Here is a 24,990-nt window from a genome sequence, read left to right as displayed (position 1 = left end):
CCACAAGCACCCATTCACCTCCACAGACAGAGGACAATGGGCTATGCAAACCCAAACAAACAAACAAAATATTAGTTTAATCAGCCACCTTAGGTGCTTTCTCAGCTTTCAGTCTTCGGACCGCTTCTCCTTGCTCTGCCACTTTATCATACAGAGCTTTGCTGTCCAGGGTACCAGAGGTCCCAAGCTTTGAAGACACACACAGTTCAGTTACAGGTACTAGAGGATTTCCAGGCTTATACTCCTGGCCTGTCTTCTCTTTGTATTCTGCTTTCAAGGCCAGCAACTCTTTCACAGCTTTATCAATATCTTCCTTTGATGCCTTCTTAGCTTTCAAGTGACGAACTATATCACCCTGTGCAGCCACCCTGTTGTAAAGGACCAGGTGACCTTCTGATACAGTGCTGGCTGGAGTAGAGGTATCAGCAACAAGTGGAGCAGATTTTCCTTTTACAGCTGAACTAGCCTTAAAGAAACAAAAAAAAAAAGCATGGTAATCTTGTACAGCAATACATGTACAGCAATAGATTTCACGGCACTGTTCTAAAACCCAAGTTTACCTCTTTCTTTGCAGTTTCAGCTTTGGTCTTCTCTTTTGACCCAGACGTTGGCATTTCCTTAGTGTGTCCATCAGGGATGTAAATCAAAATGCATGGGGCTTCTTTACAGCTGTAAGGACTATAAAAGGATTTATAGAAAACACAATAATAAAGGACATACAAGAAACATATAAAACATTTATTGAAACAAATGTTCTACTTTTTCTACAAGATGCTCTGGCACAACTGCAAGTTTACCTTTGTACACAAGTGTAGTTATCCAAATTTACATAATTGGGGATCTGCATTGATTCCTGTTACCTACAAGTTTTCTTTATGTTATAATACTATGCTGAAATGCAGTGTAACTTAGATGCTTGGTAGCTTGCTAAAGAACTGTTACAATTAAATAGTATATTCAGTACTAGTATTGTGCAAATGCCTGTTATATTCCATAACATTGGTCTTTAATTTATATACTTAGAATCACAAGGAAACCATGATCTCTTTACTAAGTCCCAGTTAGTTGGGGTGCACCAAAACTGCCATGTGCTTGGCTCAGACAGTTCGAAGAGGTAGGAACGTACAAGCTAAAAGTCACGCCAGTCCACAAAAATATTCCACAGAGAGGTCATGGTAAAGGGGAATATATTCACAGGCAACATTACTCTTGCCAATGCATGTGTGAAGGCATTAGAACACAGCAAGCTAAAGCAAATTCTGTGAAGTCTGCTGAGGCCATTCTTAGGTAGCTTACCTCACTGTCTCATAGGGCTGATCACAAATAAAGAATCCTCTCCTCTGAAGTTGTATGATGTCCCCTTTTTTTAAATCCCTAAGGCAAGGATCACCTAACATCAGTTCTTCTTGCTGTTAAGTGTTAAAAAGAAATCAGTCCAAATCTAACACAGCACAAGAAACAGGAAGAAATACAGTAGAGCTGTAGAAGGATAATAGTGATTTTCTGATTTTGGAAGTGTTGAAATGTTAGTTTTCTCCAGGGGCAGCAGATCAAGTACTAGAAAAAGATGCCGTATCATAAGAATGCATCATGACAAAAACTCAAAACTATTGGTCCCAGATGTGTAAAAGCCAAGCAACATCAAAAAAAAAAAAAAGTGAGTCATATTTTAAAGTTATGAGAGGTTAAATGGAAACATGGAAACTCGACACACCAATACATGATTCAACAAATTAAATCTTTAAATTAAAAAAAAGTAACTAGAAATAGTGATGGCAAAAAAACCTCCAGACATTAAGCTCTGTGGAATAAAGAGGACAAAAAGATAACTTACCTTGCTATTTTGGTTGATGTACTGCTTGAAATCTTCATCTTTACCTAGAACTGGCTTAGTGATCAGATGTTCATAATTAACACAGACAGTTGGAATGAGCGGTGCACATGGACTTTCTGCTAACCAAGTGATCTTAGTCGTTTTTTTGAAGTCCTTATTGTCTAAGTTCAACTTGGCATCAATGGACACGATTTTTCCACTTGAATTTCTATACAAAAACAGAAATGATCAGAGTAGAGCTTAAGTGATTAGTTCTCATTTGATACTACAGACCATCAATAGATTCACTGAAAAACTCAATTTTGAAGTGTGGGAGATGGAGGAAATGAAAGAGTGCATTCATTCCTGTTGAAACTCACCTTTAATTTGATTTTCTTAAATATCATGAGACAGTAAAGAACATGGGAAAAAAATCTCTACATACTTATGTTCTCTATCCCAGCTCACCCATTCTGCCACTGTCTCAACACAAAACCATTTCAAAGATACTATGATGACATTAACGGTCTCCTTCCCCACCTCAACAGTTCTGCAACTGAATCTGTGATAGATTTAAGTTTTTAGCATGCAAAAGCAGTATTAGTTACAGGGTGAAAGTTGTTAAAATTCCAAGTGGTTTTTTTTGTGTCTGAAAAAGCAGTTTCACAGTGGAAATATTACTGTAGAAACATGGAGAATGCTGGATGAGAGGGACATGCAGTATCAGGACTGACTGGTGATTTCAGAACTGAATCTACAGTAAAATATGCTCACGCTGAAATGCAGTTTTGTAGCATATTTCAAAGTAGATACCTATTTACAGAATTCTAGAATGGACATATATGGACAGCCATTAATATTTTACTGTTACAAGCTACCTATTAAAAGAAAAATCAACAAAAAGGTGAAAAGCAAAAATTAATTTCATCTCCCAGAAAACAGGTTACCTGTTTAATTTGGTGATGACAATATTGCCCCAATTTATGAATGTAACCACCTCTCCCTCTGTCAAGGTCTCTGCATCTGCACCCTCGATCAGGACTCTGGAGCCATACCACACAGGTTTCAACCCGACATCGACATTCTGTGAATAATGATTTTCATTTCAAAGGAGAAATTGTCACTATATAAACTGAGTAAAGTTAATGCAGTACCAAAACATTGCTTAATTTATGATAGGAAATAGATGCAGATAGAAGATGGACAATAACATCAACACAAAGCTATAGTATTCTTCCGCAACACTCTCAGGTTTCTTGTCCACAAGTGTTGCATGCATTTCTCTGACAGTACACTCAAAAAATCCTATCTTCTATCAAATACCAGCTCCAACACAACTGATAGCATATCCCGTTTCCTTAAGGTCCACACATCTTACAGGTAAAAACTAAGTGTTTTTCTCAAGTTTCCATTTTGCTATAGAAATTCCCTTCAAAAACAATTTCATAGCTCTCTTTTTGATCTTTTAAAAATATGGAGCTTCTCTCACCTGCATAGATTTCTAAAGACAGAAATTAGAAATACATCACTTGTAACGCTAAAAATACTCAGCTTTAAATTGTTTTATTTTTTAAGGCCATCTGTGAGTTCAGTCTTTTTCAAACAATTGGGAGTTTGAAATTTGTTTCTTCTGGTCAGTACTTATTTTATTATATTCTGGAGGCAGCATTTTTAATGTCAATGTTTTAATACGCTGGCTTGCATCTGACCAGACTTTCCGACTCTTAAAGAGTTCACAATTCTCACTTGCATATTCTCAAAACCTGTTTCCTTGTTTATCTGCCAAGGGGAAGAGCGCAAACTAGATGTCCACCTCTCAGTTACAAGAAATGGCTACAGGAACACTCAAGAGAGACAAAATAGAAAGAAATAAATGAAGAAAAATCTCAACAATATTCACTTTTTTGTCAGGCTAAGTGTGTAGGGATGCTTTCAGTGAAACTTAAGCACAATTTGAGATGTCATGCTCAAAGAAAAGCATCTTTCCTAATTGTAGCACCAAAAAAGTATTGTATCAGTAACACACTCCCCTTCCTAAGGGATATTATTCTGTTTACTGGATACTAAGAGTATCAAATTAGCAAGTTCTTAACTTCTGATAATAACTACTTGCTTTTAAAAGTGATATTAGAAAATCCAGAGACTGGTAGAATTAACAGGTTAATATACCACCTCTTTACATAAGTTTAATTTTATAAACCATTTTTAAAAAAAATCTCCTGCATTCCTTACTTTTATGGATAAGCAGTATCCACTGCATTATACCCATAAAGCTTGAATAAAATTTTATATTTAAAATTCTCTGCGAAAGGTAGTATCAAACAATAATAAAAACAGTCTGAACACAGCTCCATACTATTAACATCCCACCTCTTCTGAAAACTCCCAGAGAGGGCTTTCAATGCACTGTCTATATGCACTTCAGATATTTACAAAAGCAGTTTCCTACATCCTCTTAACAGAACAAATACATTCAGTAGTTGTCCAGTTTTAGACAATTCTGTGAAAAAAAGTACACCTTTGTTTTATCTTATGCTGTCTGAGCAATCTAAAAGCAGGACTCTCCTTGCTGACTGCTCCAAGCCAAGGTACTTCCAACCTTACTGATCTGCAATACAAGAATATTAAGAGAGTAAAGTGAGAACCTTTGGATGTTTAGCCACTTCTTTCATCTCCTCTTGAGCTTCAGGAATATTTACTGGGACCACTGCATCTTTCAATAAAGCAGTGTACCGAGGTGCTACTGGGTCTATAACCTGCAGAAAACAAATGAGGCGGATCATAAATATATGGCATTGACAGAGAAATAAGATGTTGTATAAAACAACAACCACCAAAAAAGGAATATTCAACTGGTATTCTTTATGTTACTGCATTTTTTTATATTTGCTTTAATATTACTTTAATCCAAACCCATAGAAAAGTAAGAAAACAGTGGTAATACTTCACAGTTTCCCATCTTTACTGAAATACTTTGTGTAAAACCAATAGATTGGGTAGAACTGACACCAGAAGTAACCAAAATTATGAGCTTTCTTCATAGGAAAGACAGCAAAATGTACTTTGATATAGCTTTACTATGCACATACGCTATTACATCTGTACCACTTTCTCTCTAGGTAGCTGGATTTAAAGTGGTAAGTGATAATTTATCAGTGCAGTTTGTTCTTTTTCCAGCAGCACAAGACCTGATCCTGTACTCATTTTCCAGGTCAGTACTCCAGCAGAATCAGGGACAGACCTGGCTATAGAGGAAGCACTAATTAAGTCTGCAATTTTAATACAGACGCATTAGATACTATAATAAGGCAACACCATAACATTGACTTCATCAGGATTTCTACAACATGAGTTTGGCAAGAAAAAGATACCACTAAAATGTCTTCCTGTATTTTTATTGTCCATTTTCAAACTCTACTGTCTGTTTTTCACAGCATTTTTCATACCTGAAATACCAGTTTGTCAAACTGTTCAGAGGCACTTAAAAACATAATTCAAATAAAACAGTTGTCTAGGTCCAAAAGGAGCATCAGAGATCTAGCAGTTTAGTTGGAAACTAACACAATGGAAAACACTTGCTTTTATTAATATAAACTGACTGTTTTCTCGTTAGTTTATTCCTGCTCAAGTGAAAAACCACACGGCAATTTTAGAAAAAAATATTTAGTATCTAATTACTTCACATTAGCAAGGAAGGCGATATGATGATATACTTTTAAGAAGTCACACGTCTGTAAGCTCATAGTCACTGAAGTCAGACTCCTGAACGTTAGACACACATTTCAAAAAAGGACTCATGTATGTTTCTCAAAATATAAGTGTATTATGTCATTTAATATCATAATTTTGATAACTAAATGAATGAATTTTACAATGTTATTACCAGGCTCTTTATTTTACTTATTAAAACTCACAATCCTTCCTTAGATGACAGGTGTTAAAAAGTCAGTAGCATAACTACAGGGTAAGATATGAAATAAGAGCTCTCACACTGATGAAGTCTTTGAGCTCAGAACTACCTGCACGCAACCAATTGTTTTTGCTCATATTGCAGATTGCAAACTATCTGCACAGATACGTGTAAATAAAATTGGCTAATAAATATGGTGCTGTCCAAGGAGTTGAGTCAGAGGTCTAAGAAACTCCATTTAAAAGCCAATTAAAAAAATGATCCCTGACAGTCTATTGTAGATTTTTCCCCACAAACCAATTCTCAGTCATAAGTATATTTATGCAGCAACAGAAAGAACCAATTCATAAGCCTTCGTGTATGTAGCAGACCAAACGCAAAATACATGAAGAAATACAAGACACATGCCAGACAAGCAAAAACTACTGAAATTAACAGATCTGGGTACCATCTAAGCAAAACCAAGCAGGAATCCCAATGCAAAATAACAGGTGTTTCCACAATCACACAAAATATGCAACCAGCGTTATAACAATTCGCCTTATTATAGTGTCCAAGCATCCGCTGCCAAAAAGCGATAACCATGTCAAGATGCAATATTCCTTATTTGACATTCAGTCAGAAACATCAGCAGTGCTGGTTTTATCTACAAAGGCAGTTTACCCAGTGTGTTTGTCCTTTTGCCACAGAAAGGAAAAGCGGCCAACATGAATCAAATTGAATAAGATTTGTGTTTCTGTTAACAAATAAGCCAGACCAGAAATGGGCAGCCTTTTAAAACTAGGAATAATGCATTTTCAGTGGGTTTGTAGAGCTCCTGTTATATAAGCAAATGTGACTGTGCTATGAAGCTGCAAAATGATAGCTTATGCTATGTATGCTTACAGCACTGTAAGCTATATGCTAAGGTAAAAAGCATTAAGTAATACCTTCTTACAGATAGCTCGCAGCTTGAAAGCAGAAAAATGAAATGCAGTTTTCACATCAGATTTACAGCAAATATCATTATCTTTACCCATACTACTAAGTAAGGCAAGTAAGTATTGGTATAGGAGAATCAATAGGATTAGTGCTAGTTCAGGTTAGAAAGGGGGGGGACATTCCATTTTCCTGAAAGTGTGCCAAATGATGCAACATATTGCAACTGCTACTTGTTGTGATAAGCAGCACTCCAATGAACGTTGGATTCTCTACACATCCCAGAAAGAGGATACCAGGAGCAGCATCAAATTCAAGTAAGCACATACCTTTTTGTTAAAGGACCAAATTTTATCCCACTCCATATTCACGACAGATCGAGATGAGCCCTGGAAAAAAACCGCACCACATTAATATAAAAATTCTAGCTATTAGACTCCTTTAAAGACTACAAACCCACTACGGTTTGCATTCATCAAAACAGTTTAGAAAGGCATCCTGAACTTGCAAAATAGACACTTTCTAAAGTAAGAAACCTCCTACCCCATTTTGCCAGGACCTGCTCACAGGTGTTAATATTGTTGAAGCAGTACACATGGAAGCAGCAAAAATTTAAAAGAAGAAGCCTCCCGGTGACAAATACTTTAACTGAAACTTCACAAAACCTTGTCCTTAACAAATGAAATTCAAAGCATCAGAAGAAAAGAAAACACCCACCTGAGCAGCAATAAACTGTTTGAGCCCTTCAACTGTCATGCCTCTTCTTAGGACACCACGCACAGTGGGAAATCTTGGGTCATCCCTAGTAGAAAAAGATGTTTCACCAGTGTCACATGCTACATTCTACTTATTAGTCAGACTGATCAAAAACTTTACTAATACTGCCACACATAAAAGGTACAGCTTCAATGTATTTTGCTTGTGTGAATTAAGAGCTAGATAACACCTAACTGAAAGACTGACCTCTTATCCATACAAAATGTGTGTTGCAGATTTTCTTCTGCTTCACCTCAGGGAGGGAAGCCATCTCTTGGTGAAGAGGCTCTTCACCTATAACTATTCAAACTGGCAAGGCAAAAGTTATGTGCCTATCACATTACTTTCTTTTCAATGGCACCTGAATAACGGAACTTGAAACAACAGCACTTGATTCTTTATTGCTCAAGAGAAACCAAAAAGAGATGAGTCACAACTACAATGTTATCTCTCAGTGACATAAGTGATAGATTTCTATGATTTTATTTTTTTATGCAAGAAGTAAAAAGGCCTAATCTGAAATGCAAAATATGTTTTGGTGGGAACACAAATCAAACCTTGCTGAGGCTTAGGGAGGGAGAGGTCATCATAAGACCAGCTACGCATCTAAAAAAAAAGAAAATGGCTCCACGGAAACTACTTGCAGAAGTGTAAACCCACGGCATGCAGGAGGGAGGGAAGTAGGATGGATTTGACTAGATGGATAGGACCAGAAGTTCTTCAATTCAGGCCCCCTTCTGGCATTGCTCAGGAATGTATTTCATGACTCAGAGTGGAAAGTATGTTAAGTAGCACCCGTAGCAAGAGCCAGAGTCCAAAAATAAGCTACCTCACGTTTATTACAGGATATGAATACGTAATTACACAGTTACTGTAGAGTAATAAACAGATACACTCTACATGCAGAAGCCACTGTGCTTAATCTATATTTTTAAATATTGTTTGAATATTCATTCATGCTGCTTTGATGTCTAAACACTGTCCAAAACAGAGAATATGTGCATCAGTCACAAGTATCTTAAGGAACAACGCTGAACTACAACCATGTAACATACCATCCATCCACAAGCCCTTCATTGACAAACCACGTAAGCTTTCTCTTAGAGAGCACAGTGTTGTTGAGGTTTAGTCGGCTATACTCCCATATATATGGTTTCCTTATGCCCAGTGCCTCAATGATCCAGTAGAATTGTTCATCTCTGTCATGGTATTCAGTTGTTCTCAATGCATGTGTGACACCTTCAATACTGTCAACAATGGGGCAGGCAAAGTCATATGTGGGATAAACCCTGCGAATAAAGACCTTAAATTAGCAGGGCAGAACAACTAAACACTTTCCTCACATGTAAGCATTTAAACTAAGCATAATTTATATTTATAGATTATAAATATTTATAATCTACAATCCTGAAAACTTTCATATGAAGACTAAAATAGCACATACACAACAAATTGTCCATAAAAAGATAGAGGAAAATACATTTTTAAAACAAAGAAAGCCTTCAAGAAATTAATTGATTATAGCCTTAATATTAAAGACTAAAAAAAAACAGAAATCCTAATCCCTACACTGCTACTGTTTTTTTTTTCAAACACGTAAAATGCTAGCTTATGGCATTTTTTCCTTAACTATCAAAAAGAATCATTAGTTGACTGAATAATGAGCAAACCTTTCATGTTTAAAAACAAAGCGCTACCCACAGACATAACTTTAGTATTATACACACATTAAATCAATGTTTCCAAAAAGGGAGTTGTACAGCTGGAAGCAGAGGTTTCAAACAAGCACTGAACCATAGCCTTGAACAATTGAGTAGGCTTACTTCAATGCACAATGTAGTAATTCTTCATTCTGCACAAAGACAGCAGTTGCTGTGAAAATGGAAGCAGCCACAAAGGTAAGTAGATTAAGGAAGGATGATCTGCAGCAATATAAAGCTGTAGCAATGTAAAATTGCCGTGGGTCTGTTTAAGCTCCAAGAGCTAAAGCAAACAGCTCTGTTGCTGAAGATACAGCCATTAAATCTTAATTCACGTTGCGACTCAAAGCTCTTCACTAGCATACAATGTATTTATGGACCAAAACTGAAATAATATTCACTGCTGACCATGATGGCCAACTCACAGGTTTTAAAGGTCATTTGCAGAAGTTTCAGAAAGTCGAGAGACTCATTACATATTCTGCCTGAAAAATACTAGCAGGTTCCAAGCATTAAAGAAGTTTATTAAGGAATGGTAAATGCCCTGAAAAGAGCAAAAACCACACATGGAGGAAGTGGACATACTTGTATGTATTTCCAGTACGTGGATGAGGCTGGTTTTTACAACGATAAAGAGTTGGATCCCTCATACATCCATTGTTACTACTCATATCTATTTTTGCTCTTAGACAACATGTTTGTCCATATTCTGTTCCCTTTTTCATTTCTTCCCACATTTGTAGATTCTTATTAACACCTAAAAACAATAAAAATAAATCATTTTCTAAGGTATGACAAAGTTGATATAGAACCACATTTTCTTACTGCAGTAACAAAAAGCAGTGTCACCCTCCTCACCAGAATTCATTTTCATACATTTTACATTTTTAATTTTTTAAAAGTAGTAATGAATGGTGATGAATTCATACATATACAAGTTTAATGCACCTGTCTAAATCTACACTTACTCTAGCCTTGCAGAACAAAGCACTAAACACTTCTAAGTTCCTATAAGGACCTTAGAGATATGCCATTAGTCATCTCATCCATCTTTGTTAATAAAAATCAAGTTTTGATGCCAAATTAAAAAGATAAGAAAGCAAGATGGAAGCTTAAAATATCTTACAGTTATTTCTGTGTTTAGATTCCATTCTTTGCTCACGCTCTGCTTTCATTTGTTCTGCAGGAGTATCATCCACATATGCCTTCCCTTCTTGAATAAGCTTCTCAGCATATTTCATTATTGCTTCAAAGTGATCTGAGGTATACGTAAATTGATCTGGTTTGATGTGCAACATTGCAACATCTTCAAGAATAACCTGCAAAGTGTGAAATTGTATACTGTAATATTCAGGAAAGATAGTTTTCTTAAACCTCTATCCTCTTCATGCTAGATGTGGTGTTTTTAATGCTCCATTGTCCAGGAAGGATAAGCCATAAGAATAATACGCATGAAAGAATAATATGAATGAAAGAGAGTATCATTCATTCACAGCCTACAATTATATGAGATCAGACAAGAAAAGGAGATGAAAGCTGAAACAAATTACTTGTTATGGACTAAGTAGTATTTATACAATCAAAACAACAGTGTATTGCAAGAGTTGCTTATTGACATACTGTAAAATATACACTGGAGAAAGGTAAAGATGATGGAAAGTCTTACACTTGGAAGAAATTAAGTGTAATACTAATACCATTAAAATCTAGCGCAAAAAAAGTGTGCAAGAGCAGATCTGCACGCCATTTACCTTTGAATTAGCTATACAGTGAATGGATTTCCCTGCTCTCTTATCATACCTTTTCAAAGTCTTCTTTCTCTTTTTCTGGATTTGTGTCATCAAATCTCATAATAAGTTTTCCTTTAAAGTTAACTTGGTAGTGCTGATTTAGCAGGGCAGCTTTGGCATGACCAATATGCAGATACCTAAAAAAGGAAATAAAAAATAAATATGTACACCAGCACTACTTCAGCTAGAATTTTTTTTTTTTGGTGAGGGAAGGAGAAAGAATGGAAAGTTATACCTAAGTTTAACAAAAAAAAAAACAAACCACGATATTTGTTAAAATACTATACATTTATGAAAATAGATTACATTTTTTCTACTATAAATTCAGTAGTTAACTGTTTAAAAATACCTAAATCTGTAAATTGGAGTGAACTATGGATATAAAAGATAGGACTGCAATTATCTCCAATTTTACAGACTAACTTAACTGTTGATGATACTCAGTAGTAGCTACCAGATAATCTGAACTTACCACATTCAGAAAAGTGGAATTTTCTGAAATGGTGGTTGCTATGTATTTTTAACATAAGCTAAAAAGCTACTGTCGATTTAAAATAAATACAAAAATCCCAAATCCACAAAATGAAAATAACTTCCAAAGAAAATTAAAAATATGTGTCCCTAAAGAACAGTGTTTTAAGTAAAACACCAGAATTAAGACACTAAAAGCTACTAATGTGAGAACGATATATGTTATACACATACATAATTTATGATATTTGAGCAACAGTTTATACTGGACTAATAGAGTAAGAAACACTACTACAGAAGTCACATGATGCTGAACAACCAGATTAATGAAGAAATGCAGTCGTGGAAATTTTACAGCCCATCATGCAATTCTAAAAAGAAACAGAAAATTAAAAGCTGGGTGAAAATTTTATTTATTAAATTAGCTCATCACATCACCATTGTGTGGTCTTTAAGGAGTTCGTGTTTCGGAACTACATACAATCTGGACCCCTGGGCCAAAGGTGTCGATTGCACATCTGATGTCAAGCTTCCCAAAGGGAAGCTATACCATGCATCTTTCCCTTCTCAAATCTAAGCTTCCTTGAGAAGCACTATGAGTCCTTTCACCCAACTCATAAAGACTGTATTTACACATCATAGCTCTTGTCAGTGCACATGCCTCCATTATCCATGCAAATGCTGTCCTTCAGCTTCTCCTCATCCCACTGCTGAGCAGCACCATGTCACCTGCTGGCAACTAACATCCCTACTCCAAGTTCAGGCAACGGTGCAATGAGGTAGAGAGGAAAAGTAAATATACAGCTCTAATGTAGGTGTGGACAAAGCTTTAAATAATCTTTTGGCTTAAAAGTCTTGTCTGGTAAGCTGATTAACATCCTCACCAAAGCACACTTTTAAGAAATAACAGAAATAGAACCTTCTCAAGTATTTATGTTTCTTACCCACTTGCTTCAGGCGGAAACCTTACAATGACCTTTCCCATCTCTGCACCAGGAAGTTCAACAAACTTTCCAACATCCGCTTTCTTTTCTGTTGCCTTAAAAATTAAGAGACATAATTACAGATTGCACTAGCTGTATAATCAGATATAGGATGCTAGAGAATAGCTTCTGCACTGAGGTGTCCTTTCAAACCAGGCGACAAAAAGCTGCCATATCGGACCCCAAATTCATCTCTTCACAACTTTCACATTACTCGTACTACTTCAAGACAAGACTAATTCTGGAGTTTTAAGTTATTCTGTCTTCAAACTTGATCCAGGAGTGAAAAAATATCCTCAAGTTGTTTAATTTATTCCACAGAAGAAAACAGTTGCTAGCCAAGTTTTTCTTTCTTAGTGTTCTTAACCTGAATGTGATCAACAAGTTCAATCGACCAAGGACTGCAATCTTTGCAGGTCTATCAGGATCTCAAAATCCTCCTTAGAAAAATCAAGCAATATATCTAAAAAGCAGTGCTGATTTAGAGGTGCCATTTTTACATGGTTCTATTTAAGCACTGGACTACACCACTCATGCCTTTCTAAATGTGAAAGTGACAGCTTTATCTTTAAACAAGAGTTTACAAATATTTAATGTACTGTACAACTGATTCCTTTTAACTTTTAATTCTCTAACTTAAAAAAGAAATATTGTCTTACAGTGTATTCACACAAACAAAGCTACGCTCTCCAGAGGATCTGAGCAAATCTTACCATTTTAACCTTTGCTGTACCAGAAGACCACTTGGCTCCTACTGACTGAAAAGCACGCTGTACCTCAAGAAAGCCATACCATCGCTTTGCATGCACAGGAGCTTTGTTTTGCTGTAATTGCTCTTGCCATATGTTATTATCTGTTAGAAAACAAAACATTTTTCAAGCTATTAAATTATAAAAATGGAATGATTACCAACAGCAATTTTTAAGACTAAAAAAAGATTATGATTTTTTAAAAAATCTACTTATGCTCTCTTCTGAAAAGACATTTAGTCATGTGGACACAAGTCATTCTAAAGGAAATTAAATAAACTCCCTCCAAACCCAAAACATACTGCATCCTTTCTTGGAATTGTCAAAGCAGAAGGTGGGGGGGACTGGGGAACATACATTAATAACAACTTTTTTTTTTTTAAATAGAAATATAGGATATCCCTCTACTGTGTCTACATTTGATGTTTTCTAAGCTTTATCAGAAGTGAAGCACGTATCAATACTACCCTTTATTTTTGAGGGGCTGTGTTCCCACAATCTAATTTTCAAGGAACACAACTTCACTAGAAAGATTCTGACAGGGAAAGGAGAAAAAACATGAAAGAAGTCCACTCCCATCAGATTTCTCTCAAGAACAGCAACTTTGAAAAAAATACCAAAAGATGTCAGCTTTTAATCTTGAATATGCATTTTACTTTCAAGAGGAATTCGGGTATACCAAATGGTAGATTGACACCTATCAACTTTAGACACACATCTGAGAGAATATAAAAGCCAAATCCATAAAAACAGATCATCAAACCTTCTTTTAACCTCCAAAGTATATTTCACAGGGTAACATACACCTCTTTTAATAATTCAAACTAAACACCAAAGAAATTTCCTCTACTAAGATAATGTCATGGAAAGGTCTGTGTATATAATTTTAGTCTGTATTACAAAATAACTTAAAGATTTAATCAAAAATTTTGCATCACAGGAAATTTTCCTTTATAGGCAACAGATAATAAAAAGACACTCTTACAGTTAACACAAAAGAACTTAAAACAATTCCCATCTATGATTACATCCTATGAATTTCCAAATATAACAACAATTTAAAAAAATTCCAAGTTTCCTAAGCTATATTATTCCCATCACTAGCAATGCATAGGCCAAAGCAATATGCATAATAGTATACAGTCTGGCGTACAACTTAAGAGTCGTTACTAGCATCCACAAATAAGGAAATTTGAGGACTCCTGGTATACACTAATTGCAAGCCAATGAAAGCGAGAACATATACTGATACCTTTTAGTACAGCCCAGACACACAAGTCTGCAAGACTCAGAGAGTTTCCGACCAAGTACGTTCTTAGAGACAGACAGTGGTTGAGCTCTTGGACTGCTGAAAGAAACTGGCTGGCTGTAGATAACTTTGTAGCACTAAACTCCAGCCAATGGTCAATCTAGTTTTAACAGACAAAAGACAGTCAAAGTTACTAAAGGAATGAGAAAGAAGCTTGTTAAAAAATTGAAGTAATATACAAACTATTTGATAGTTGATCAGAAAATATTAACTGCAACAATAGCATTAAATATATTGGACAATAAATTATAATATGTGCTTAAAGAATTTTTAAAATAAAATATACCAAAACATTCACCCAGAATTATACTACATGATTAAATTTAATTTCTTCCTTCAGGTTGTACTCGAACTGCTGAAAATGCCAACTTCACTGAAGATATCTGCATTGGTAAAAATAGTCAGAAGTTCTCAGGTACTTATTTACCACACACAAACATCATTATCCTTCAACTATTTACACACTACATTTGTGACCTATTTGATCTTCCTGGTACTGCTATTGGGTAAGTATACCATCTTCCCCTCACTCCCTATCTTCTCTGTCTCATTTCCTTTTAGATTTGAAGAAATCAAATCCCTCCTCGACCTCATTTCCCTCCCCCCTCTCCTGCAAAAAAGTCTTTTCCCATAAAAGGAAATATATCTTGGTACATAAACACAAAAAAAAATATTAAGAATCAAGCCCTTGGTTAATACTGTAGCCCTGTCTATACACTGAATCCTTCCATCCCATAAGAGACTAAGTGTCTCTTCTAGTCCTCTGTTCCTATTTCACATGCAAGTGTTCTGTAAATTGCATCAGGACTCCTTCCAATATTCAAGACAACGTGGCAGGCACAGATGTAATTACACCACCACAGAATTCAGTTCAGTCATTTGCAGTTATGCTCCAAAATATTTGCACCATAAATGCAGCTGTCACTGTACTTCTCGAAGTAAGAGTTTATTTTTGAAAGATGCAGAAGTGAAAAGTATTTTATCAGGAATAGCAATCTTGAAAGTGTGTTTGCAGAGATCTTGGGGCTTAACTTAAAAACAAGGGTTTTGGTCAGAAAGTTTAAATAGCCACAAAATAACCTACAACTTTTTAAATGCCTTACAAGCAACATCTTAAGACAACACTTCCCTTGATACCAGCTGTAAGGGATGAAGAGTGATTACTACTAGCTTCAAGTAGTTGTAGAAAAGAGCTGAATCAAGTCCTTCAGCCCCTCCCCAAATTTCAGAGGAAATAAATTTCAATTTTTTTGTAGGTTTCAGCTAACAATTTAAGATTCAGCATATCATTATTCTGAGCTAGACTCAGGAAAAATTCCCTCTCGTTTCATATATATCCACAGTTCCTAATAACTTTTTGTAATCCGTGTAAGCAAGACCAAAAAGTTCCCCCTTTGGCACAAAAATTCTGGTGCCCTCATGGCACCACTAGGGAAGCATTACAGAATGCAGGGCTCTGCACAACGGAACAGTCCATCTATGTGGCGATGTGTCAACACATTTCACTGAATGAAATCAGAGTCAGGGTTTTGTCCACCATATACAGAAAAAAACTAATTTAGTATTTCAATGTCATACAGTGTTCCTTAGTGTCCCACTTAAGTGTTACAAGGTAGCAACTGATGGCAACAGAGCTGAGGAAAGTGAAGAGGGAAAATTGCAGATGTCACCTTCCCACCTGAATTATCTTATATTAGTGAACTGTCATGTTACTAGTTGCTGTTCCAGGGGTGGAAAGGGCAGCCCTTTCAAAGGTCAGATTACTCTTCTTTATAAGAAGGAGCAAGCTTAAGAAAACAAAACCCTCAGCATCCCACGTAGTTGGAACCTCAATCTAACAATAAAATGCAGAACAATAGACACAAGTTCCAAAACCACAAACAAACCAACCAAAAAAAACTTTGATCACAGGCCAAACAAGAGGTGAAAAAGGAAAAGAAAAAAAGATGAGCACGATTCCTTCTCACCTCAGTGTGTTCCAACAGATTCGAACCATACAACCCAGCAGAACCAGCAACTCTAGCCAGATAACGAGCTATTGAATTCACATTGGTAAATGAAACATTCCTAAAAAAAGAAAGAGGCAAGACAAAAGTGTATTAAATTACTACCTCCAGTTCAATTTTAATTGTACACACAGAGTTGAAAGATGTGTAAAGCAAAGGCAAAATAATTTCTGAGTGAACCAACAGGTACCAGGCCACCAGAATAAAAAAATATTACCTAGCAAAAGAATATATCAATCCTTGCTTTTCTAACAACAGATGGTGATAGAAGCTTCTAAACATGAAACAATTTTGTTTAGATAGACAGAAACTTGATGATCTTAAAGGTCTCTTCCAACCAAAATGATTCTAATGAAAAAAACCCTCTGATTATTCTTTCAAAAAATTAAACTCTCCACATCTGACAGAATGAATAAGCATAACCTGAGCTACATATCTTCCAGAATATAAGAAGCTAAATCAACATTGTTTTCTTTTCTTTTCATACAAGAAGGATGATTTTGAAGAGGATTCCCAGAGAATCTACAGAGGAATCAAGAGGCGTCCACTGTGGTTTTAAGGGCTAGCATCAGAGTAAAAAAACCTGTTCATTTGTTACTCACTTTACTCAATTCACACTTCATAGAGACTATCCCCTGTTGAACAACTTGGCTGTCTGTATTTCTGTTTTTCACCCAGTCTTCTCCAGATGAAAGACTAATTTGAAATTGCTGTCCCCATTCTGCTGTTGAAAATTCTCAATAGATCTATCTGGAGACAAAAGGCTCTCCAAAGCGCGTACTTCTTTCTGTGTTTTAATCTCCCTTTTCTACCTTACATACAGTATTACAAAAAGCTGCATACTGTCAGAAATCTAGCTTAAAATTAATCTAAGGTAAATGTGAACATTTTCATTAATATTTATTAAAGAGCTTTGGAAGAAAGATGCATCACAACCGTCAAGTCTCCAGATAATACTCATCTCCACTGTCCTACGTAGGACAAAATTAGAGCTCCAATTGCTTCTAAACAAGCATTGACATCAACAGAGAGAGTTTTGTAAGTGTTCTGTTCCACTCAATTTAATGGACTGAATGCTACACTTTAACTTGTCCAAACAAGGTTTCATTTCTCTTCTCCCATTGTTCTGTACTTCCTGTTACATCTACTATGTCCTTTACAAAAGAATTTTTGAAAGCCCCCAAAAAGCCTTGCAAAAATCAATGAAAGTTATGAAAAAGACATAGAAGACTTCTTGATATATTAACAATCATAATGAGTCCCATTTTTAGTACAAATGGACCAGCCAGTCTCATTAGGTTAACTGCATTAAAAACTAATGAACATGGTTCCTTTGTAGTTTTTTTGTTTCTAGCTTTTCAAGCTTCTAGGATGCAGTATACAGAAGATCCATAAAATATAACTGAAAACAAAAGCCACAGTGGGGGGCTTAACATACACAAAGTATGCCCTATTACAACTTCACACTGCTGTAAGGTTTTAATGAAGCCTTTTCAAACTGAGAAAAATAAAACATTTCTAATACATTTGCATCTAAAGAAAATCTGTGAAATGTGTTTTTATTGTTTTCACTAATTCATACTAAAACAAATACCCTTGATTACTCGAGCAAAACTGAATAAATATATGAAATGTGACAATGTTACTCTTAGTAAAATCTTACTCATGCTTAAAAAGTTGTTTATTTTCTTTGGGAAAGAGATCTACTTCCATCCAAACATAGCCCTAATTGGCGTCCTTTCTTTGAAAAAGTTACAAAACATTAAGGCTGCTCTTTGCAGCTAGTGCCTGCTAATTCCAGGGGTACGAAAGAATAAACAGGGACAACGTAATGTTACAGGCAAAGTGCAAGTGTGTCTCAAAAGTGACATGAAATGCTACATAATTAAATACCAGGGCAAATATTCAAGAAGCAGAAGATAAGATGGGAGAAGGAAAAAAAAAAACAAACTGCAGTTGTAATAAATCATTATTCGAATTAATTTGTAAAAAGCATTCCAGAATGGTTCTGTGCAGAGGTGAGATACATCTGCCTAAGAATAATACCACTCTGAAGTATGCATGTGCTCACAACACAAAACAGAATAGTTATACTGCAGTTTGTTATCTGGTAAGATGCAGGTGTACTAAAACGCTCCATAAAGCCATCAGCATTTAGCAGAGTAGTTTGTTTAGGAGCTATTACCACATGAAGTTTTGAAGCTAAGGCTTCTGAAATAACCTTTAAAATAAAATTCATCATCTCAAATTAGTGATAAACTTTTCAGCTAACTAGCTGAAACTTACCTGTCAGCTAGTTAGCTGAAAAGTTTGTCACCAGATTTTAACTGCACTTCAAAATATAACCTAGGAAAACAGCAAATAAAATGTTCTCTCTTGTTCAGGTCAAGTCATTAGGACTAATGGTTTTCTGAAAAAAAAAATTAAAAAATCAAAGTCTGAAATATCTCAAGTGAATTTCAAGTCATGCCAAAATAAGATAGCTTCAGCAGAACTGATGCCATGAAATCCATTTACCAAAGACATTAGTTGAGATATGAGTTCAGCTGATGCTTCTCAAGTTACAGATACACTTTTAACAGACTTTAAAATAGAGAATCAATTTTTAAAATGATTGTACAACCGAGCAAGAGAATATTAATGCAATACTGAGGTTTGGAATAACTTCTTAAACATAATCCAATGCCAGGGATGAGAGCACACTTACACAGAAAAAATTCCATCTGATGTAACCATAATTCTAGACATTATCCACACGTGGACAAAGTGCAAAAGAAGAGCTTTTGCTTTACATTTCTGACAATTTCCATTAAAACTAAGATGAGCTTTTGCAATGTAGTGGGAAGAAGGCATGGAAAAATAAAATTATTTAAGAAAATAAAATATTATTTCAAAGCTGAGTATATAAATTTTTATTATTCCAAGAACATCTCCATGCGTCACAGGAGTGTGTATGTGCATGTATATCTTTTTGGTATGTACACACACTGCCTAAACTGAGAAAGGAAAATAAAATCAAAATCTGACCAAGACTACTTAAGGGGAAAACTCTCTCATGCAACTAAAACCCATCCAGTTAACTCGCTGTTATGTATGCTGTATACCACATACACATAAGACACACTGAAAATTATTAATGCTGTACCAATTAAGTCCCAATACAACCTGCCACATTTCTCTTGCTTCAATTCAAAATCACAAATTCAATGCTATCACCAGGCATAGCAAAAGACAACACGTAAAATCAGAGATTAAATTAAGGAAAAAACTCGTATCTGAGTTCAAGTCCAACGCTTCAAACAGAAAGCTGTATTTGCAACCAGTAAAGCAATCATTATGATTGAAGATTGTGAATCATCCTGTGCTTTGATTTTTTGCAGAAATACATACATAGTAACAAGGTCTTTCCCTAACATTATAAGACAGTGGAAAAGCTCATTCGGTGTTAATCTATGAGAATCAGGTCAGGATCTTCAAAACACAACATAAAAATACTTTGTTCTTTATATAACTGATCTATAGACATGAAGAATACCTATTTATGATGCACTGGTGGCTTTAACAGCATCTTCTACTGAAATACCTCACAAAATGCTAGTTTGTCAGCAAGTCCATGAACAATAGATTTTTTTTCCCTGTTCTTTCAGAAGCTAATCAGTATTCAAAAACTACATTTATAATCACTAATTCCAAACTCATCATAGCATTAATATACTTTAGTTTAGGCCTGCAATATTTATTGGTCAAAATACGCTCCTTACTGTATATACTAGACCTCAGGGATTTCCACTGGTATGTTAGTAGTACCTAAGATATCAGAGTACCTCCTCTTGATATATCCAGATATCTTACCTGATATGGAATCTAAGATGACAATGCAGCTTCCCCAAACTAACACCATTAGTCCTGCATTTCTGATATGCATATGATCCTACTCAGATCATAAAAACCACCTTCCTGCCCCAAAGTTGAAAATATTTATGCCAATGGCAAAGTATTTTTGGAAGGACAGACAATAGATTTCTACAAAAATGTCCAAGATTCTTTCTACAGGATGCAAATGGATACACTGGATAGCATGGCATAGCTAATTAGCATTTTTCTGAGATAGCATCATGCTTTCACTTATATGCAGCAGTGAGCCCAAAATAATGCCATATAAACCTTTAAAATTCCTTCCACCACATATGTATGAGTCCAAGGAATCTTGTATACCAATCCCGACAAATATAAAACGGCCTTGCTTTTGATAATCCATGGCAGCTCAAAAAGGCAAATAAACAATAAAGTGACTGGTTCAGCATAAACAATTAGAGCTAAGTGCATTTAAATAAGAATACCAGAGCTCTTTTCATAAAGATCAAGTTTAGAATATATTGTAAATGTTTTGTCTGTGCTATGAAGTGACATCAGTAATGCAGTGATGTATAAAACCGTATTCTTTTCTTCTTCCTACCTGAAAAGGTTACTGCCAATGTTACAACCATGCGATTTTTAGAACTGCTGACCCAAAGCTAGAAGGAGAGATGCAAAGTCACTTACTCGGACACACGGAGGATGGTTTCTTTGCCTTCCTCCACTGAAATTTCAACATCATTCTTCACATGCTCCACCGTCAGCAGAGCTCCTTTAAAAAACAAGAGAAAAAGGTACTGAAAATTCTTCCAGGAAAGATAACTTTCATAGTAGCAAAAAAACAGTTACATTTTCTATCAAATAGGACCAAGTGACTGAATTGACTCCTTCAAGTAAGACTGCCCAGGGAAGAAATCAATGTTTGGTCTCATATGCAAGAGGCTTCTTATTCTTGGCAATCCTTACAGTTTCAAATTGATAATGTCCAGCATACAGGAACCTGCAGTGAGCTCAGCAAATGTCAGCAGCAACACATTTTGCTTCCTAAGGGTATCATAAAAATTAGTCCTGTCTCCCAATACATGTAGAGAATGTAATCAAATTGCTTTTAATTATTGAACAGTATAGAAATGTGCTCCAGCCCACCCCTGACATTTGCATCAAAGGAGATCAAATACTGAATATACCAGTAGTTTCTGAACAAGGATGAGACTACTTTTAACCTGACTTAATGTTTATGAAAAGATCAGCCATTCAAAACCAAGCAACTTTATCCATGTAAAAGTGCAGGACGTTCACCAGGGTTTTCAGAGTAAGTAGTTCACCAGTGACAGTAAAGGATAGAAATAAAAAGAATTACTGAAGTTTTTAGGCTACATCACCAACTGGAAGACAGCTCTGCCAGTATTCAAAGTGGTTTGATGCAAACGTGCTCTGATCTCGATGCTCTATTGCACGACACAGAGGCTCAAACAAAGCACCGATCTAACTTGGCAGTATTTCTCGATTGGCTCTGGTCCAGATTTAGCCTGCTGAGCACAAGTAGAGGAGCTTGTGTTCCTTTGCTTTGCTCAGAAGCACGTACAAAGACAGCAAGCTTTGGCATAGGCAAATATTACTAAAACTAGCCAAAGGACTATACTCTAGGTCTTGAAAGGCAACTAACCTGTTACAGTCTTCCTAGTGTGCTGTGCACTTTATCTTCCCTAGAACAATGCACAGACTGACGAAGGCAGATGTTGTAAGGTATTAATACAGTGGCCTAAATACAAAGATCAGGAATTCCCTAGCTCTCACCTCTGCTCAGCTGTAAACCCTTCTTATGGCATTAAGCTTTTATCATCAGAAAGTAAGGTTCTTCACATCCCTCAGTTATCCATCTGTGAAAGTCAGGATGACATCCCTTATGCAACATGTTTGTAAGACATGTAAGTATTTTAATAACGTGCACGGAAATGCTTTGAAAATGACAAGTATTACGCACACCAAGCTATGTAATTAATTCTAATGACATTAAAAGCTACTACACTTTTCCCAGTCCGCAGCCATGATGAACAGTACAAAGTAGGAACGAGTAGGGTGAGCATGCTTGTCTTCTTGATACAAACGTTTACCAAAGTGTTTCATCTGTAATATTTCTGACATAATTAGGCAACCTCCTGAGTTAAATATCTAGTGCCACTCACCAACTGTCAAAAGAAAAGAATCCTCCAAAGCCCCTAAACCGATGCTAATCATAGCCCATGTTGCATCATACCTTTTCTAGCAAATCAGTATAAACAAGTATCAGGAAAAATGTTGTTTAAAATTTGTATATTATACCTTAAATCAGTAGTCATGCAAGTTGTGTTCAACTCTGAAATGCGTTTGAGAATAACAGCATGAAAAAGAAATCAATAAACTAAGATGAAGAATGGGAAGAAAATTTATTTTGAATACTTGTAACAAATGGAGAAATGGTATGGAATACGTATAAAAAGGCTGTTTCCATATGGCAGAAAGTGTAATGAAGGAGATTCTCCCATTTTTAAAGGCAATATAGCATCAAAGGACAGCAAGCAACTGAAAAAGCAAAATTTTGCAGTGCAACTTTGAACCAGCTCCCCAGAAGAGACAAACTTTAGCAGCAGATTAGAATTGACAACCAAAGATAGCAGCAATGAGGCAGAGCTCACAAACAAGCAACTTGAATTAGGGCTGCCTCGAAAATTTAGCCTCAACGTGCCAAGTCACTTGAGGGGCGTACTTATTACTCAGTTTCTTTAGCCTAAGTTAAGTGCCGGCGGCTGTCACCACGGCCCCAACAGCTCCCCGAAAAGCGACCTGCTGGAGACCAGCCCTACCCGATCCCCGCAGACCGGGCCCAGGCCGGAGCGGCGGAGCAGCCGCCAGCGGAGCCGACACACCGCCGGGCTCCCGGGCCGGCGCCTCCTCAGCATCTCAAGTACCAGCGGGATCCGCCGGGGGCCGGGTGTCCCCCCTCTCAGCGCCGGCCAGCCTGCCCTCAGCGAGAGGGGGTCCGCCAGCCGCCTCCTTATCCCCTTCCCGCCCTGGCACTGAGGCCACAGCGGGAATGGAGGGCGTGGGCCCCCCCTCACGCCTCGCCCGTCCCCGCGGCACGAAGGCAACCGGCATGATGCAACGCGGCGGCTACGCGCCCCGCGCGCGGCCGGCGGGCGGACGATGAGGGGACAGCGCCCTGTTGGGCCCACACGGGAGGGGCAGGACGGCGGGGCGGGGGGGAAAGGAGTGAAACAAGGCCCGACCGGCCCTTACCGAGTGGCGGGCTCCCCACGCTGACAGTGAGGCTCAGCGCCGCCATCCCCACCGTCGCTGCCAGCGCCGCGCCGGAACTAAAAGAGAGGAAAGGGGCGTGCCAGAGCGGGCGGCAGCACCACCTCAGCAAGAGCCGGCTGGGCAGGAACCGTCCCCCGCCGCCGCGGGGCGGGGCCGCGCTGCGTCATTTCCGGCGGGAGAGGTGCTCTAGTGGCAGTGCGCGTGGCGGTGGGCGGGTTGGTCTCTGTGGGGACCGCGGCAGCCACAGCCCCGAGACCACCGGGAGGCGGCGGGGAGGTTGGAACTGGGCGGGAGATGAGTAGCGGTGCGCAGGGCTCTCCTGGCCGACCGGCCGGGCCCCCGCCCGCCCACGGTAGATGAAGCACTGAGGAAACCGCCCCGCAGGGGTGCTCGGTGGAGGCTGCCCTGCCCCCCAGCGGGGCCGGGTGCCGGAGCGTCTCTTCTCACAGCTGCGGTGGCGATGCAGAACCTTTCCCGGAGCTTTGCAGAAGTTAACTGTAAAAACTCCAGAGCTATAAGCCTGGCACCAGCCATAGAGATAGTTTCAGTCCCTTTTCTGTGTATAATGATGTGAATAAATTGAACAGTGCAACGTGCACCGACACATTTGAGTGCAGTGGTTTAGCCCGTCTGTTTCTGTAGAGTGTTACTTGTTACATTCCTCACTGGTTTTGCAGTGAGTCAAACTTGGCTTGGAATGAATTACAAAAACACTGTGTCAGCAGTTTTTCACAGGAGATGCTCAAGTTCACATTGTTGCAAGGACATTGCAGTGTCACTGTGCGGTTTGGTTTTTTTTCTCCAGTCTATTTTATAGACGGTACTGACACCTAATGTGCTAGCAGAGAAATTATCAAATGCTTGATAGGTAGACCGAGTGCCATTTTGTGCAGAGGGAGTGATGGTATAGCCAGAGCGTGACTGCACCTTACATGCTGGCTTTTATCCTTGGTTCCTGCTGCTGCAGTTTATTTCAAATTTCCTAAATATTCTCTTGTGTAAGCAGCTTTACAGTTTCTGTAAGTGTGGAAAGTGGTTCCATAGATAAGTGTCTTTACGCATCAGGTAGAAGCTGGTGTATGCCCTGTGTGTTCTACTCCCGTTGAGGTAACTGTAAACGAGCAGAGAGATAAATTACAGCAGAATGAGAAAAGTGCTTATGCTGAGGAAATTGTCAAACATATAGCAAGTTTCAGATGAAAACAGGGATATAGAGACGTAGATGAAGATTACTAATAGTGGGTTCTGTACTTTGTAATTTAATGATTACATGGAAAGACTTATTAAGGCAGATTTTGTGTTGTCTAACTTGTTCTACATTTTATCTTATTGTGTTTTGCAAATTCACATGCAGGTTTTGATACGAATACTAAAGCACACATATCCAAGAATCCTGCAGAAGGTGAGGATTATGTATAATGGAAGCAGTGGAA

At 37.5% G+C, this 24,990-nt stretch overlaps 1 protein-coding gene across 6 annotated transcripts in view; it reads right to left on the bottom strand.

Annotated features, from left to right (window-relative positions):
• Positions 1 to 23,716, bottom strand: part of EPRS1 (glutamyl-prolyl-tRNA synthetase 1) — a 40,207-nt gene extending 16,491 nt beyond the window's left edge. For 2 of the 6 annotated variants that reach the window (XM_074579297.1, XM_074579301.1), the window contains exons 1-19: positions 23,537 to 23,698; positions 20,948 to 21,032; positions 16,367 to 16,466; positions 14,343 to 14,499; positions 13,055 to 13,194; positions 12,303 to 12,397; positions 10,898 to 11,024; positions 10,224 to 10,416; positions 9,683 to 9,854; positions 8,453 to 8,686; positions 7,359 to 7,443; positions 6,971 to 7,030; positions 6,653 to 6,673; positions 4,459 to 4,569; positions 2,761 to 2,897; positions 1,835 to 2,042; positions 1,297 to 1,409; positions 561 to 678; positions 89 to 466 (exon numbers count right to left, since the gene is read on the bottom strand). In XM_074579297.1, coding sequence (XP_074435398.1) covers positions 89 to 466; positions 561 to 678; positions 1,297 to 1,409; positions 1,835 to 2,042; positions 2,761 to 2,897; positions 4,459 to 4,569; positions 6,653 to 6,673; positions 6,971 to 7,030; positions 7,359 to 7,443; positions 8,453 to 8,686; positions 9,683 to 9,854; positions 10,224 to 10,416; positions 10,898 to 11,024; positions 12,303 to 12,397; positions 13,055 to 13,194; positions 14,343 to 14,499; positions 16,367 to 16,466; positions 20,948 to 21,032; positions 23,537 to 23,582 — 2,580 coding nt within the window. In that variant the 5' untranslated portion in view covers positions 23,583 to 23,698. Of the gene's footprint in view, positions 1 to 88; positions 467 to 560; positions 679 to 1,296; positions 1,410 to 1,834; positions 2,043 to 2,760; positions 2,898 to 4,458; positions 4,570 to 6,652; positions 6,674 to 6,970; positions 7,031 to 7,358; positions 7,444 to 8,452; positions 8,687 to 9,682; positions 9,855 to 10,223; positions 10,417 to 10,897; positions 11,025 to 12,302; positions 12,398 to 13,054; positions 13,195 to 14,342; positions 14,500 to 16,366; positions 16,467 to 20,947; positions 21,033 to 23,536 lie in introns of all 6 variants that reach the window. The other 4 variants (XM_074579298.1, XM_074579300.1, XM_074579299.1 and 1 more) reach the window with 3 other exon arrangements.
• Positions 23,717 to 24,990: the final 1,274 nt, after the last annotated feature.

Source organism: Larus michahellis, chromosome 3 (genome assembly GCF_964199755.1).
Source record: "Larus michahellis chromosome 3, bLarMic1.1, whole genome shotgun sequence".
NCBI lineage: Eukaryota > Metazoa > Chordata > Aves > Charadriiformes > Laridae > Larus > Larus michahellis.
The sequence above is the reverse complement of the archived record's forward strand: the minus strand, read 5'-3'. Positions and strand labels throughout refer to the sequence as shown.